General features: G+C 47.1%; 1 protein-coding gene across 1 annotated transcript; it reads right to left on the minus strand.

Annotated features, from left to right (window-relative positions):
- Positions 1-1,882: 1,882 nt before the first annotated feature.
- On the minus strand, positions 1,883-13,282 carry SDE2 (SDE2 telomere maintenance homolog). Its single transcript, XM_079763792.1, has 7 exons — positions 13,126-13,282; positions 10,329-10,446; positions 8,888-8,999; positions 8,198-8,367; positions 6,754-6,868; positions 4,849-5,353; positions 1,883-4,434 (listed from the first exon to the last, which is right to left on the minus strand). The coding sequence occupies exons 1-7, from the start codon at positions 13,243-13,245 to the stop codon at positions 4,213-4,215; spliced, it is 1,362 nt and encodes a 453-aa protein (XP_079619918.1). The 5' UTR covers positions 13,246-13,282; the 3' UTR covers positions 1,883-4,212.
- Between the last annotated feature and the right edge of the window lie 4,804 nt (positions 13,283-18,086).

Genomic DNA, 18,086 nt, shown 5'->3' on the forward strand with positions numbered 1-18,086 from the left:
TCTAAATGATTTATTCACGCCTGGCAGAGCGAAGAGCTGGAGCGACACATGAGAACGCAAGAATCAGAAAGGATAGAACCCGGTCAAGTTCAGGCCAGCTGCACCCCACCATCTGTCCGCCACTTACCCTGGAGGAGGGGGGCGAGGGGGGCCGTCACGGGGCTCGCAGGGACCCACCTTCGGAGCAGTGGCCCGGGGGAACCCGCCCGGCTCCTGCTCACGTTTGTTAGTGCCCAGCACCCTCTACTGGCAGCAGGAAGGGTCTGTCTTTGCTCCCGGAAGTTGGTAGCGTGTTTTGAGGGTTGGCAGGTGGTGCGCAACAGAATCCCTTCCTACAGGACTGCTATTCGGGCTGCACTTTAATTGCTCTCAGGTTGCATTTTGTTAAATACTCAGTCCCACTCATTTTCCTCAACAACCTTCATCTGGGAGGCACTTCTTTTAAAATGTTTTTTTTTTTTTTTAAATTGATTTCAGAGAGGAAGGAGAGTTAGAAATATAAATGATGAGACGGAATCATGGACCGGCTGCCTCCTGCACGCCCCCCACTGCGGATCCGGCCTGCAACCCGGGCATGTGCCCTTGACCAGATTTGAACCTGGGACCCTTCAGTCCCCAGACCAACGCTCTACCCACTGAGCCAAACCGGCTAGGGGGCACTTTTAATCTCGAAAATCCACTAACAGGTGCTGGTTTAGGTGGTAATCTGAGCACATCTACTTAACTCCCTCTTGCAAACTCCCATTGGAGTAAGAAGCGAAGAAATGGAACGAGGAACCTCAGTTGTCAGCACCAGAAACCGGGGAAGGAGAAAGGCTGACGCTCAGATCCAAGTGTCATCACGTGACGTGGACCCGCAGCAGAAGCCCATGAACACCCCGGCGCGTGGACCCGCGAGCGCCGGACTGACAGCCGCGTGGGAGGACGGCGAGGCGGCCCTCTGTGCGGTGTGAGCCTCCCTGCTTCCCGCCTTTCATGTTACAGGAAAGGAGACTTGCAGAACTACAGTCCTTTCACTCTGCCAGTCAAGGTCAACGAGGCAGGGCACAGCAGGAGAGCAACCGGAAGGGCCTCGCGGTGCCAATTAGGGAAGGGCGCTGACCCGGCCCCAGCATGCTGCCGCCACGGGAAAATGCGTTGGGCGTGGCGGCCCGACTCCCACAGTGAAAGAACCTGATCTGGCAAAGTACTAAACCTCCGCTCCATCTGAACGCGCCCCTTCCCTCTTTGCACAGCCCGGCCGGTGTGGCTCAGTGGTTGAGCGTCGACCTATGAACAAGGTGGTCACACGCCCAGGGTTTCGGGGCTCGATCCCCAGTTGGGGGGCTTGCAGGAGGCAGCGGATCAGTGATTCTCTCTTATCCTTGATGTTTCTCCCTCTCCCGCTCCCTCTGAAATCAGTAAAAACATAGTATTTTTTTAAAAAAGTGCAGACAGCCACATAATTTAGAGAAAACTGTTCTCAAATGCCTAGAGTACCTGGCTGAACCTCCCTTGAAACTACACTGAAGCGGACTCTTCCTCCCCAATCCTCCCCCATTTCTGCACCCCCCCCCCCTTGTCTTCTGCACTGGCCCCACCAAACCCCTCGTACCCCTAATTCCACCCTAGGCCTCCATTCACGCACATTTGGACATCCTTAAAAAAGGAATAATTGTAATCAATTGCGGGATCACAAGATATACCACATCCTTAAAGCATACACACAGAGTTTCAAGAGAACACATCTATAAAAACAGAAGCAAGCCCTGGCTGGTTTGGATCAGTGGATAGAGTGTCAGGCTGCGGAGGTGGGGGGTCCCGGGTTCGATTCTGGTCAAGGGCACATGCCTGGATTGCAGGCTTGACCCCCAGTGGGGGGTGTGCAGGAGGCAGCCAATCAATGATTCTCTCTCATCATTGATGTTTCTGTCTCTCTCTCCCTCTCCCTTACTCTCTGAAATCAATAAAAAAAATATTTTTAAAAAACCAAACAGAAGCAAGCAGGAAGAGGGACTCATCTGAGAGTGAGAAAGGTGTTTTTGTTGTTAAAATACGTTTTTATTGATTTTAGAGAGAGAGGAAGGGAGAGGGACAGAGATAGAAACATACATGACAGACACATAGATCAGCTGCCTCCTGCATGCCCCTGTTGGGATCAAGCCCACAACAGGGGCATGTGCCCTGGTCAGGAATCAAACCTGGGACCTCTGTTCATGGGTCACCACTCAACCCCGGAGCTGCACCGGCCTGGCGAGAAAGCTTTTTTTAAGGGAAAAACGTAACTGCTGAACTGACAAACACAAGAGGCGTGGCAAAGGGCAAACTGGATACAACAGAAAATGAGGTTCCCTGGGAACCGGGCAGAGAATAAAAGCAATAATCAATTAATAGGAAAATGATAGTTTAAAATAGAAGGCTAGTCTTCAGACCTCAAAAGGGTCACCCAATACTAAGAAATATTAAGGAAGAGACCAGACCTAGAAATAATCTGGGGACATCTGTTTTTTTTTCAACCCTCACCCAAGGATATTTTCCCATTGATTTTTAGAAAGTCTGGGGAGAGAGGGAGAGAGAAACATTGATGTGAGAGAAACACATTGATTGGTTGCCTCCTGCATGCGCCGTGACCAGGGCCTGGGCCAGGGAAAAGCCTGCAACTGAGGTTCCTGCCCTTGACAGGAATCGAACCCAGGACCCTTCAGTCCGCAGGCTGATGCTCTATCACTGAGCCAAACTAGCTAGGGATCTTGGTGACATTTTTTAATTTGAAGGACAAAGAAAAAATATTGAAGTGTCTAAGGAGAAAAACTCCCATTATATACACTAAAAAAAGAAACTCAAAACAGGCATAAAGCTTTTCTTTCACAATACCATATACCAGAAAATAACAGCAAATGTCTATTGTTTGAGGAAAAAACAAGATATTGCGTATGCACAGGCAACAGAAAAACATTGTCGAATATGTGAGGATTCAGAAAGTGTACCCATGTACTCTTTATTTTTTTGGGGGGAAAAAAAGACACCCCCCAAAAATAAATAAAAAATTTTAAAATTAAAAACAAAAACAATACACACACAAAAAAAGAAAGAACCCTGACTGGTGTGGTTCAGTTGGTTGGGCACTGAAAGGTTACCAGTTCAATTCCCAGTCACGGCACATGCCCAGGTTTCGAGTTCGATCCCTGGTAGGGAGCATGCAAGAGACAGCTGATCTCACATCAATGTTCCTCTCTCTCTCTCCCCCTCCCAACCTCCCAACCTCCCTCTCTTCCTCTAAAAAATCAATAAAAAAACAAAGAAATTACTGTAAGAATACCAGAAGACAAAAAATAAAAACAATGAAAGGATTGGCCAGACCATGTCACAGAATGGTATTTGAGCCCAAATAAAAACTTAAAACATTACAGAAAAGGGAGGGGAGGGGAGTTCAGATATAGTTCAAACCAAGAAAATGAATAGAAACCAAGAAAAACGAAGAGCAATGTCTTCATACGGTTGTTACTATCATCATGAAACAAGGCAAGTATCCAAAATATTACTAAAAGATCATAAAAGAAAAAAAACACAGTTCTTCTTGAAGCTTTAGCCTTTTCCACACATCTAAGATCAAATGCAGTTTGTACCACTCTCAGAAAGATTAAGCCAAATGTTGAGCATATGTATTTCACTCACGCTTACTAACTCCCACCTGCCCCCACTGAATCGATCTGGCAAATTTCAACAAAATTTGGGATCACAGAAAATGTTTTTTCTTTCGCTACGACTTTAAGCCTGTGATCTCTTTGAATAGCCACGTGACTTCCTAAAGAACTATTTACCATCCAGCTTTGCCCAAGACCTTTCAGTGACTAGCTGTTTTCTGTGATAACCATACATGAACAGAGGATCCCTGCTAACACTGGGAGAGAAGTATGGTACGGCTGGCTCCCTTTCAGGAAATCATTTAAAAACTCAGATGCAAAAAAATAAACAATCCCCTGAAAATATAACTTACCAAAAATCTGAATAGTTATGTTTATTAAATTAAATTTGTTATTAAAAACCCTTCCCACAAAGTCAGGCTCAGAGGGTTTCACCCATTAATTCTATAAATGCCCTAACGGGAAAGCGGCCGATTAGAACTGGCTCGTTAAAAAGTCAGCTAAGCATCAACAAGAATCAGGGCCAGGAGCCCCCATTAGGCAGGTTGTACGTGCTGGACCAGACAGAACAGGACATCCGCTCACGAGTTCACTTCCTCTTCCCTTTCGGGGGCCTGGCAAACAGCGCGGGGTCTATCTGCTCCGGTGCGAGGCCCCGGACGGAGAAGAGCCGGGCGGCCCGCTCCTGGAGGGTGCCCCCGCACTTCAGCCCCCGGGCCATCAGTTCGCACTTGAGCTTCTCCAGACCCAGCGACTCCATTTCTGCAACGGAGCTGAAGGCCAGCAAATCTACAGATTCCTGACCCAAAGCCTGAGGGGAGAATAACACAACAGAGAAAATATTTAAAACAGGCTCCTTTCATCAAATCTCAAGTACCATCTACCTTAATATGGCTCCCGATTGAATGCATTACTAAGAAAGAACAAATAATACAATTATGCTATAATTTGGGATATACATCCAAATTCAGATTAACATGTGAAAAGCATAGAATTAATGAAAGGACACCACCTAGTGGCAAAAAACACACAAATTCTGGAGCTAACAAAAAAGTCTAAGGGTTCTTAGGGGCCAAGACCAGCATCACCACCATCAACCTGCACTTTACCTCTGATGATCGAACAAGCCTTCCCACTGAGCAGCCGATGGGAAAAGCGCCTTCATTTCACTGCCTCTGTGGAGCCTAAACGGACTTGGCTTTAGACACGACCCCCAATTACTTACTGTGCTTCCGGCCTGGCTGTGCCCCCGTTTGGTGCTGGGAATGCTCTCGCTGTCTTCCCCAGGTGCTGCCCTGGCAGCGCGCTCCCCATCGGTCACTTCCTCTGCCTCTTTCTCCGTCCTCGGTCCGGGCCCAGCTGCCGCTGCTTCTACAGGTCCTCTCCTCTCGGCCTCCTTCTCCTCCCGGGCTGTCTCCGTTTCTGCAGCCCCCTTGCTTTCCACACGCTCCTGCGCAGCTGTGTCCCCGCCCTGGGCACACAGGTCTTCTGAAAGACCGTGCCCAGAGCCAGCGCCGGGGCTCTGAAGTGCTTCTGGTGAGCGACAGTCTGTGCTCAGGACTCCGGCCCTCTGAGGACTCCCGGGAAACGCGCCTGCGCTCTCCACTCCGGCACTGTCCTTGTTCGGAGCAGGCGAGCTCATTCCCGAGGTGCCAGGGGCTTCGTCGCTGTCGTCATCGGAGCTGTCAGAGCTGGACCCCTCCACAGCCTCCAGGCCTTCCATGCCCAGCCTGTCAGAAACCACAGAAAGGTTAGCGCCACTCACAGCTGCTACTTGAAAAGGGGCCGTGGTTTGGGCAGGGATCAGACTCTGTCTGAATAAAAATATCTAACCTGAGAGGGAGAGGAGCTAAGTTTCAGAAAAAGATATCCCAAGGCATAAACAGAAGGGGGGAAATTCAATGAGACTGGAACCAACCATCCCCAAGATCCAAGAGGGTGTCCTTTCTAAAGCTGTGAATCTCGTAAAACAAAACTGAGTCCAGGTAAAGCTTTCTCCCCATATTGTATAGATTTCAACCGTTAGAAATTACTCAACTGGAGAATGGATAAACAATTGTGGCACAGCCACACCACGCAATAATATTTGGCAAGAAGAAGGCACAAACTACTGATACATACAATACTGTCAACAGAGCTCAAAAGCATTGTGGTCAGTGAAATAAGCCAGACACAAAAGGTCATATGCCATTCTGGAAAAGATAAAGCCGCAGGAACAAACATTGTACCAGTGATCGCAGTTGGCCGGGGTGGGGTCAGGGGAAGGGAATTAACTGCAAAGGGGCACATGGGAAATTTTTAGGGTGATGGGAAGATTCTGTATCTTGGTTTTGGTGGTGGTTACGTGACTGTATTTTTTTAAACTATTAGAAGTGTTCCGTGAAAAAAGGTTCACTTGACTGCATGTAAATTATACCTCAATAAACCCGATTAGAAGAAACACACAATGCCTTTTCTTCCAGAAACATTTCATGCCCATTTCAGAACGAACACATAAATTTCTATGCTGGACTCACAGAGTTACATGGTCTTTGGTTAATGATTGTCTTTCTGTCCCCAAGGGCAGGCCTACAAGGAAGCCAGATCCATTTGGACTTATCTAGAACATGGCCCCAGGGAACGGAGCTGGAAACCAGAGGACCAGCTGGGGAGGGCGGGAGAGCGCGCAGAAGAAAGGCTAAGAAAAGTCCTCTTGTGCTCTTGACCCACGAGTGCAAGGGCGGTGAAGAGAGGTCTGGCAAAGCGACCAAAGACCTCGATTATGACTGTGAAAAACCCCAGGAAAACACAGAGCCACCTGGCAAGGACAGCTCGGGCATTTGCACTTGGACTTCTTGAAAGTTAACCCTTTCAACACCAAACAGTAATTCCAGCATAAAGCAGTTTGTGTGATCTTTCATGTACGGGAAAATATTGTCCTTCAGGTTCTATTAATGGCACTCACAGTGGAAACCACCACTGGTGGGTACAACGTGACAATCACTGACCTCTGGAGGGGGAAGCACGCGGGGAAATGTCGGAGCTGCGATCAGTGATCACTGAAAGATGTGTTTATCCCAGACGAACCAGGAGGCCATGCCCCAGGGCAGTCCTCCAGGATCAATTTGGAATGAAAATGAAACAGACTTACCAAAAGCACTTCCTTTTCGGGGCACTGGATCCTCTGTCTGCTTCGGGTTTGTTGGGCCGCTTCCGAGTCTCCCCCATTTCTGCTGATACCACCTTGCTGGAGGAAGCCTGCATACCTAGCCAGAAATGTTAACAACTCAGTGTCTACTATCAAGACCAAGTCTAATGAAAGACTCTAAGTAATCCAGATTGCAAAAAGAGCGGCGATCTAGAGCTCTAGATTTAAATTTCATAAGATATCATATTCAAGATGGTGAAAATGAGATTAACCTCAAATTCACACCGAAGTAAAACAGTAAGCATGCTGGACCTGAACCAGCATTATAAAGCACAATGTCCAACTGGTTAACTTTGAGGCCGACAGGGTCAGGCCTCGCCCTCCCCACACCCAACGCTTCACCCCTCGTGTTCATTATTTGCATGCATTTGTCTTTCCCTTGTTGTGCCAGAACCTTTTTGACGGGAAATATTCCTTCTTATTCAGTTGTACCCACAAGAGCCCTAGCATAATGCTCTGGATTCTAATAAAAGTTCATGGCCATCATTCTTACTACAAACCATTAAAAAAAAACCCAAAAACTAACCTAAAACTGGAAGCAAATATGTTAAGCTCTAGGCACCTCCTAAAGACTTAACTTATCCCGATGAAGCACAAAAACTGTTCTTAACCGGGGCCCACAGGATTCAGGCATTAAAGATACCAAATGCTATGTGGGTTTGAGGTCCTTTTTTTCCTGGGCTGTAAGGTACACTGTGACCAATATTGAGGGGAGAGGTTGCACAGCTGTCATCAGATCTCAGAGGTCCGGCCTTAGCCGATTTGGCTCAATGGATACAGCACTGGCCCATGGACTTAAGGGTCCCGGGTTCAACTGCGCTCAAAGGCTCTATCTTGGTTGCAGGCTCTATCCCGGCCCTAGTCAGGGCCCCAAAGCGGGAGGCAACCAATCGATGTTTCTATTTCTTCCTGTCACTTCCACTCTCTCTAAAAATCAATGGAGCCCTAGCCAGTTTGGCTCAGTGGATAGAGTGTTGGCCCTCGGACTGAAGGGTCCCGAATTCGATTCCGGTCAAGGGCATGTACCTCGGTTGCAAGCTTGATCCCCAGTAGGGAGTGTGCAGGAGGCAGCAGATCGATGTTTCTAACTCTCTATCCCTCTCCCTTCCTCTCTGTAAAAAATCGATAAAAGTATTTTTTTAAAAATCAATGAAAAAAGAAAATAATAAATAAATAAAAAGAAAGAAAACTGAGAAAAGGAGAAAAAAATCAATGGGAAAAATATCCTTGGGTGAGGATTAACAACAACAACAACAGAAAATAGATTCTCAGAGGCCTGTGACCCCAGAAACCTGAAAAACCCCTTTGTGCAGTGTGGGCGAGTCAGGAACAGCTGGCCTCAGGGTGCCTGCTGCCCACACCGAGGACCCCTCACCCTCACCCCCACCTTTGAGGACGGAATCCTCCAGGCGCTCAGCCATCTCGTGGCACTGCTGCTGGTAGTCGGGGTTGGTGAAGCAGTGCCTGGGCTCCGCCAGCTTCCGCTGCAGGCGTTCTAGGCGCTTCTGCTCCTTTTCAGCTTCTCGCTCAGCTTGCTGTTTCACCCACTCAGCCATTCTGCGGGAGGGGAGAAAGAGATGTAACTGAATGGCTCTCTTATATGTATTTCCTCCCCCAACAAAGTGACACACTCTTGCTCATACTGTGCTGCTCCCTCAGAAAGGTGTGCCTCACTTACTACCAGCATACTGTAACGGGGTTAACTAAGACCTAGAGATAACTATTAAATTATGGAAAAGGTAAATCTGATAACAATAAATCAGAACACACGTTTATATTTCTGATATGCATGGCGCGTGTTTCATCACCACTGCTAGAAACAAAAACAAAAACAGCCTGACTGGTGTGGCTCAGTGGTTGAGCATCAACCTATGAACCAGGAGGTCACAGTTTGATTCCGGTCAGGGCACATGCCTGGGTTGCGGGCTCATCCCCGCAGTGTGGGGCGTGCAGGAGGCAGCCGATCAACGATTCTCTCTCATCATTGATGTTTCTAACTTTCTCTCCTTCTCCCTTCCTCTCTGTAAAAAATCAATAAAAATATATTTTAGAAAAACAAACACAAACGGCATCTTACGCTTTTTCATGATTGACATCTCGTAGCCTCCTGCCGCTGAGGTCCCGGCAAGCTTCTCGATTGGTTGTCTTCTCAATCTGCGCACCGAGTGCTCGGAGCATAGACCCAAAGCCTGAGCAAACACATGTGGGGAGAGCGGGTTAACAAGCGTTCAAGGACGGTAAGTGCTGAACTCGTGAAAACAGTGATGCAGCAGAAGGTCAAAGGTGAACTCTGCTTCCTTTTTCTTTTTCTCTTTTATTTTTTTTTTATAAATGATATTTTTATTTATTTATTTATTTATTTTTAAAATATATTTTATTGATTTTTTTTACAGAGAGGAAGGGAGAGGGACAGAGAGCTAGAAACATCGATGAGAGAGAAACATCGATCAGCTGCCTCTTGCACACCTCCTACTGGGGATGTGCCCGCAACCAAGGCACATGCCCTTGACCGGAATCGAACCTGGGACCCTTGCGTCCGCAGGCCCACGCTCTATCCAGAGCCAAACCGGCCAGGGCTTCTTTTTCTCTTTTAATAAAGGAAATGGACACCAAGATTCGAACCCAGGGAACAAAGGTCAAAGTGAACTTGATTCAACCTCATGCCTTTCCTGCTTCCTCTTCTACTTCTGAAATACTGTACCTGCACCACTGAGATATTTTAAAGGCCCGGACCCAGTGCCAAAAAAAATACACAGGATTCCCAGATCAGGACCTTTAAAAAGTAGATGGTGAGATTTCATAGTGAGTTTAAAAGGAAAGGTGAATCTGATAACAATAAATGAGAACACAAGTTTATATTTCTGATATGCATGGTGCGTGTATCATCAATTTGGAGGTCTCACTGGCTGGTATCACACACTTCATTCTTATTGACACAATTTCAAACAGCAGGATGATGATCCTCTGAGATGCCCGCTCTCTGAAAATGACGGTAGATTTTGAGAAAGCGGAGGGACTGCATATTAGTGCATGGGGAGAAAGACTAAGAACTGTGCATATTTAGTGTTCGCTCATCTAGTTTCTTCTCTTTTCTTAGATGTGTTAATACAACCAGCACCTTAATCTACTCCAACATGTGAACAGTTGTATTTCATAAAGTGACTTAAGACCTCCTTAGAAGTACAATAATGAGACCAAATCTTCATAAAGCGGATTTGGATGTTTTACATGCTTTCTTCAGCAAACTGGACAGAATAAGGACCATCTCTCTCCATCCATCTTCCCAAGAGCTTTAGCGCCTCGGTTGCCTAGGAGCTACCCAGCTGGAGAAGGTGGGAACTATATCACACAGCATCTCCCTCAGAAAGAACAAGAGAGAATATATTCAAAACCCGGTAAGTAAAGGATTTCATAAGGCAAAACATAAGGCTGGCAGAGTACAGGGACCCGGAGTTTTTCCCTTTAATGCATCTGCAGAGGTGACACAACTCGGCAAGCAGGCGACACTCATGTCCTACCTCCTTTTCCACCGCGAAGTCTGGGCTCCAAACTGTACACAGCTCCATGCCGCACTGTGTCCCTGGTGTCGGCCAGCGAGCCGTCGCACGTCACAAAGAAGCACTCCGCGGGAACACCCTGGGAACAAGCGGGACCTTTAAAAATGCTGTTTACGAGAAAATACAAGTTCTTTGCAGGAAGGCTCCTAGCTTGTAATCTTATTACTCCAGTGACAAGCAGATAGTGTGTTCAATTCATACTTACTTAATTGAAAATGAAAAATAAAATAAATAAAACCAGTAAAAGAAAAAATTCATGTCATGTGATGTATTCTGCGTACCATATTTTCCTGATAGTCACGATATACAGAAGAAGTTTTCATCTTTTGGGTGAAAATAAAAACTGCTTCTTTGTCCCTCTCTAATGGGCATTCAGAGTCGAGGCAAAAGACTATACAGGGCGTAGATCTGGTAACTCTGGAGGCCCTACGTCCTCTGACTTTTTGAAACAGATAAAATCAAGACTGGCCCCCAACTTAAAAGTGAAAATATCCATCCTGAGAAGTGTAGGTAGAAGGACAAGAAGATCGGAAGGAGGGAGACAAGGGTCTGGTTTTCAATATCCCTAGATAAGCTTCAACAGTCTCAGGGCCGACTGGCAGCCAGTGCTGGTCTGCTCAGCTGGCCTCCCCCCGAACTACAGCCAAGCACTGCAGAAGCCCACGCGCCCCCAAAGCCACTCTGTATTCTCAGATCAAGTGATGAAAAGAAATGATAAAACTCTAAGTCTTTCTGAACCAATTTTTGATGCTGTAAACTTAAGACAATAGAGAAGTAGTCTCCAACGTTACGTGGAACTTAAGAAGTACGCGATTACAATTACATCGTCAAGAAAGCAGAGATCTCAACACCATCAGAGAGGACAAGAGCATTCCATACTGGTCTCTTCCTGAAGTGGGAACGATGAACGTGCATTCTGAACCATACCACACAGCTACTTCAATGGGAACCACTCGTTCATGCAACAAACATTACATGCCCTTTTTTCTTCTGGTTGAACCTTGGATCAATTGTTTGGAAACCACTCACGAGATAAGAGTTATTATCAGAGATGTTAAAATCCAACTATTTTGGTCAGAGGGAAGGGTGGGAGGGATCAACCAAAGAACTTGTGTGCATATATGCGTAGACATAGGGTGGTGAAGGCCGGGGCTGGGGGTGGGGGCGGGCTAGAAGGGTTCAATGGGAGAAAAAAGGGGACATATGCAACACTTTCAACAACCAAGACTTAAACATTAAAAAAAAAAAAAAGTGAACTATTGAGAAATAAATAAATATGGAATGCTTCATGAAAAAAATAATCCAATTATTTTGTAAAACATTTCCCCATTCAGAGGGTCAAAAACAGCTCTGACAGTTGTTGTTATTTTGTTTTTTGTGTTTTTTTGGATTGCAGTGTAAGAAGAAAAAGGGGAAAGCTGAAAAACCACATTATTTGCAAACACACATTGCTTTTCCATGGAACCTGTCCAAGATTTGGTTTAGACTGGCGTAACGTGTGTTAAGCTTATAAGTGACGAGCAGAGGAAACAGCCTAAGGAAGCAAGGATGCAGTGTGGTAATAAAGAAAAACAAACCCTAGCGGTTTGGCTCAGTGGATAGAGCGTCCACCTGCGGACTGAAAGGTCCTAAGTTTGATTCCAGTCAGGGCACATGCCTGGGCTGTGGGCTCAACCCCCAGTGTGGGATGTGCAGGAGGCAGCCCATCAATGATTCTCTCTCACCATTGATGTTTCTCTCTCTCTCTCTCTCTTCCTCTCTGAAATCAATAAAAATATTTTTTTTTAAAAAAACTTTTAAAAAAAGAAAAGTAATACTAGATCAAGGGCCAACATTAAAATTAGATCCAGGGAGACCACTCAATTCTTTAGGTTACTGAACAGGTTTAATATCTTAGTTGGTAAAAGCTTGCCTGCTTAATAATTAAGGAAACCACACATGTAACTTTAGAAGTTCAACATAGGTTTTCAAAAATATGCATGGACAAATGAGACTATCAAATGATTGGTGAAAACATCTAAATAACAGGCCCTGCTCCACTAGCACTGACCATTCGATTCCAGGTCAGGCCACCTGCCCGGGTTGTGGGCTTGATCCCCAGAGTGGGGCGTGCAGGAGGTAACCCATCAGTGATTCTCTCTCACCATTGATGTTTCTCTCCCTCTCCTTTCCTCTCTGAAATCATTTTTTTTTTTTAATGACAGGCCCTGAGAACCCCACAATCCATACCCTCAACAGACACGTGTGTTTGGCTGTCCCAGCCAGAGAGTGACCAGGTGAATCCATGTCCCTCCCCAACCATCCTTGGGCCTGGGTTTGGATCTGATCTACTTCTCCTCTAGGCTGGAGTTCGTTGGAATGTTTCATCTGTGGACAAAATGTGACCACATCAGATCATCACAGAACGAGTGTAACAAAATGAGTCTCAAAAGTCATCTGGTCCAAATGGCCCATTTAGGAATGAAAATACAGAATACCCAAGTGTCTTCTGTTAGTCCGGACTGAGGGCTGGCCTAGGCGTCTGTGAGCGGAGTTTTCCCCTTTTCTGTGGGGTGAGAAAACCACCATCACCACCAAAAAGCAAAGGGAGCCCTCAGGATCAGTTTGAAGCACCTTAAAACGGAGGAACCCTCTGTCTTAAAAAACCCGAAAGCCCCAAAGAACAAACACTCCAGACCAGACCCCTCTCGCATCCAACCCGGTCGGTCCCCTGGCCGGCCGGCTCCTTCCCCCTCCTTCCGGGAACCGCGAACCTCACCTGATCTTGGCAATGGCGGTGGATAAGGTCTTGGACGGAGCACGCGGCCGAGACATCCCGCACCGCCCTGCACCCAACGCCGGGGCCGCGAACCCACACGACCGCCGCCGCCTCCGCCATTTCCCCCAGTCCCGGAAACAGAGACTCCCTGGGCCGCTGCGACACAACTGGACGGGGCGCCTCTTGATGACGTCATCCAGCCGCCCGGCGGCCCCGCCCCTCAGGTCTGCCGCTCGCCCCGCCCCTCTCCTGGGGCAGGTCACGTGGTTCCCCCGCCGCCCGCCCAGCCGAGCTGGCAGCGGGAGGGGAACAGGAAGAGCCTGGCGGAGGCCGATAGCGCGGGGAGCGCCGGGGCGAGGCGTTGCTAGGGGAGGTTGCTAGGGCGGGGCTCCGGGGACCCCGTATAAAAGGCTGGCGCGGGGTTAGGTTTCCAGGCTCTGGCTGTCAGCGATAAGGCGGGCCTTGGCACCGCCCTGGTCCTCACATCTGTGCAGTTATTTTTGGGTCGCGGGGAACCGTGGCCTGGGAAGGCCCTGCTCCTGGGGCGGGAGGGGAGCGGCTGCGATCCCGGAAACGGTTTGGGGGTGGAGGGGGGGCTGCCTCCTCGGCCCCCGGGGAGCTCCCCCCTACCCGAGGGGGGGAAGGAAACGACCTCTGGAGGTCTCTAAACAACGGCCGCCGCGTGGTTTTTTTCCCTCCGGGTGTACCACGCATCCTCTTCCTTTGCAGAAACCGCCAACCTCTCGCTTTCTGCCAGGCGCGCTCCGTGCATCCTCATTTCCGCCTGTTGGCGCTCTGGTGTGATCGCCACTTCAGCTCTCTGTTTTCAAAATATTTCACGGCAAGTGGGCCCTCGTGCAAGGCAAGTGGCAGGAGAGCCGCTTCCGGTGACGCTGCTCGCGACACCCTGCCATCCCTTTGGCTCGGCACCATGGAAACGCACGCACTCGCGCCGCTTTGCACAGCGTTAACTTTGAGGCTCTGGGAATCTGGAGTCCCTGAATATTTAATATGCCGAGGTTAGGGTATTTCTAAAATCGGGAGCAGTTTAAAAGCCACTGGGGTGAAGATAGGAGGGTGGGTTTGGAGATAGCTGTGCCCACTGGACAGAAAGGGACTGGCCCACAGACACGGATTCTCTGCTAAGATGACTTGGCGGAAGGAAACGCAATGCCAAGGGGAAAGCCACAGAGAAATTCAGAAATCCTTCACTGCGGCGGGACGCACCGGAATAGAATTCAGAGGCCTGTGATGTTAGAGATTCTGTTGTCTTTATTTCACTTGACAAAGGAATAAACACGGGAGAGAAAGGGACTCATTGTTTATTGCTAACATTGTATCTAGTCCCTGCAAAACCTTAGAAAAGAAGTCCTTCCCTTTTTATCTCTTCGGTGCATTTAAATTCTTATTGTTTAAAAAGAAACAAACATTGACTAGGCATTCGTCATTTAAAATATGGAATAACTATTTTTTTAAATATATATTTTATTGATTTTTTTTCCAGAGAGGAAGGGAGAGGGATAGAGAGTTAGAAACATCTATGAGAGAGAAACATCGATCAGCTGCCTCCTGCACACGCCCCACTGGGGATGTGCCCGCAACCAAGGTACATGCCCCCGACCGGAATTGAACCTGGGACCTTTCAGTCCACAGGCCGACGCTCTATCCACTGAGCCAAACCGGTTTTGGCTAAACTGTTGAATAACTATTGTTATTAACTTTTCAAAGACACATTTCCTGAGCAATATATATAGCATCTGTTTTTTGTTTTTTTAATATATTTCTATTGATTTCAGAGAGAGAGAGAGATAGAAACATCAATGATAAGAGAGAATCATTGATCGGCTGCCTCCTGCACGCCCCCTACTGGGGACCGAGCCCGCAACTCAGGTATGTGCCCTTGACTGGAATGGAACCCGGGACCCTTCAGTCTGCAGGCCGATGCTCTAACCACTGAGCCAAACCAGCTAGGGCTATATAGCATCAGTTGCTAAACCTTCGCAAGAAGCACGTAGCTCCGTGATGTACACAAAGTAGATGTTAAATAAATATTAGATATCTGGTGAATTACTAAGGTCTAATTATTTCCAATAGACATCTGAAGACATTTATTTTGCGCTGATATAACACTTTCTCTCCTAAGGAAGCAAAATTCAACCTGGATTGGTCATTCAAGTCACTTAAATAATGAGGAAATTGAGGTACTGAAAATGAGGGCTGTGGCCAAGAACACGGGTCACATCAGTGGAAAAAAATCTAGAAAGACGGCTGATGAGCTGGGTGGCTGAGAGTTTGCGGTGGTGTCCAGTAGACGGTGTTATGTGGCCAGGCTGGTCAGTGGCCATGGAAAAATGGAGACAGCTGCTGTCACCTTCCCCACCTCACAGTCTTAGGTAGGGAAGGGACAGGAAGACACAAACCTGTAGGACTGTAACATCTAAGTGGGAAGTGGGTGGGGGCCAGTTCCTGTACTATCAAAACAGTGTAGCCCTGGCCGGTTTGGCTCAGTGGATAGAGCGTTGGCCTGCGGGCTAAAGGGTCCCAGGTTCGATTCTGGCCAGGGGCACATGCCTGGGTTGCAGGCTCAATCCCCCCCAGTGGTGAACCTGCAGGAGGCAGCCAATCAGTGGTTCTCTCTCATCATTGATGTTTCTATCTCTCTATCTCTCTCCCTTCCTCTCTGAAAGCAATAAAAAATATATATAAAATAATAATAATAAAATAATTTTAAAAAGCACACACAAGAAACAGTGTAACTATGCTCCTAGGTTTATTTCCAGTAAACCACACTGGCTTTGTTCTTACTCATCTTCTCCAAAAGGTTGACTAGCTGTACATTTGCTTTTTTTTTTTAATATATATTTTTATTGATGTCAGAGAGGAAGGGAGAGGGAGAGAAATATCAATGATGAAAGAGAATCATTGATTGGCTGTCTCCTGCATGCCCCCTACTGGGGATCGAGCCCGCAACCTGGGCATGTGCCCTTGACCGGAATCGAACCCGGAACACTTCAGTCCACAGGCTCTGTCCACCGAGCCAAACCGGCTAGGGCTACTTTTCTATTTTAATGTATTTCAAAGACAGGACAAGACAAACTGACTTGTGTACAAATAAACAATTTCCTCCTTGTTACTGTAATATGACGTTATTTCAACACAGGACTTCTCCTTTGGTGACCCAGGGCCTTGAGGACAGACCATCTTTGCTGCTCTGGATAAGAAGATAAGGATGGAAATGATACAAAAATGCTCTCATTTCCCACAAGTTAGCAGAGGGCTCTCCTTGGACTATTTACTAAAAATTTGCAATCCACGTGGATGGACTATAGAAAGGATCCATGAGGATCCGAATGCATATGTATCCTGTAATCGTTGTCAAAATCCTCTGGGCATTGGTAGAAGGAGAGGAGTAATTCACATTTTGTGCTGCTCTTAGAAGGTGCAGAAACTTCACATATAGTCTCAAAATGATATTAATATTCCATCAGAGCAGTGTTCCCCAAAGTGTGTTTCGGGAAGCGCTAGGTCACCACAATGCACTATTATAAGGAGATCATTTTCAAATGAGTTTGGGAACACTCCCGTACATATGCCCCCTTTTAGAGATTCACAAAGTTCATTAACATGATAAAAAAGCCCTGAGAAATTCTGTCTTTATTAAATCGAATATTTCAGAAACCTATTTGACTATGGAACTTCTCTTCGAGTTACACCGATTGCAAGCCAAGCATGTCCTAGGACAGCATTCAAAATTAAACATAGTGAGATTTCCAAATAAAACCCGGGGGGTACAGCCCGCAATTCCTGAGGGGATTCTGGAGCTCAATTCATTTAATTCATAAAAACAAACACTTTTGGCCCTAGCCGGTTTGGCTCAGTGGATAGAGTGTCAACCTGCAGACTGAAGGGTCCCAGGTTCGATCCCAGTCAAGGCCATGTACCTTGGTTGCGGGCGAATCCCCAGTGGGGGCTGTGCAGGAGGCAGCTGATGGATGTTTCCAACTCTTTATCCCTCTCCCTTCCTCTCTGTAAAAAAAATCAATAAAATATATTTAAAAAAACAAACAAACACTTTTTTTCTCCACATGCCATCAAAATCCACTTTACCGTATATATTTTTCTTTCTTTCTTTTTTTGTTAATCCTCACCCGAGGATATTTTCCCATTGATTGTTAGGGAGAGTGGGAGAGAGAGGGAAAGACAGAGAGAAACATCCATGTGAGAGAAACACATTGATTGGTTGCCTCCAACCAGGGCCAGGGCCCGAGAAGCCTGCAACCAAGGTACGTGCCCTTGACCGGGATCGAACCCGGAACCCTTTGGTCGGCAGGTTGACGCTCTAGCCACTGAGCCACACCAGCTAGGGCTATATTTTTCTTGTTAGGACCAATGCTGGTGAGCTAAGTCTTTTTTTTTTTTTTTTTTTAAGTCTTTCTCTTTCTGCCTCTTGGAGGATTCGGTGATAACTTGTCTTCTTCGTGCCCATGTGCAGAGTCAATACACACAAAGGAATTTACTGTGTCAAGATGGGCCTTTGTATCATCATGGCTCATCCTGCAGCGTGAGTGGGCTGTTCAGTTCAGTTTAACAACTCTACTTCCTTCCTAAGTGCAGGAAAGGAGAGGTGAGACTGGGCAGAGAGACGCCAAGATCAAAAGGGTAACGGCCTATGCTCCTGATGCTCTAACACCATAATAAATCAAAATCATTCTCTTTTTTAAAATCATTTCAGAGAAGAAGGGAGAGAGATAGAAACATCAATGATGAGAATCATCGATCGGTTGCTCCCACATGCCCCACACTGGGGATGGAGCCTGAAACCTGGACTTGTGCCCTGACCAGGGATGGAACCGTGACCTCCTGGTTCCCAGGTCGATGCTCAACCACTGAGCCACACCGGCCGGGCTCTGCTGTATCTATCTACATGTACGTCTTCCAGGTTCCTTCTCTTCGCCTTTCCC

Source organism: Cnephaeus nilssonii, assembly GCF_951640355.1.
Source record: "Cnephaeus nilssonii genome assembly, chromosome: 23".
Classification (NCBI taxonomy): domain Eukaryota; kingdom Metazoa; phylum Chordata; class Mammalia; order Chiroptera; family Vespertilionidae; genus Cnephaeus; species Cnephaeus nilssonii.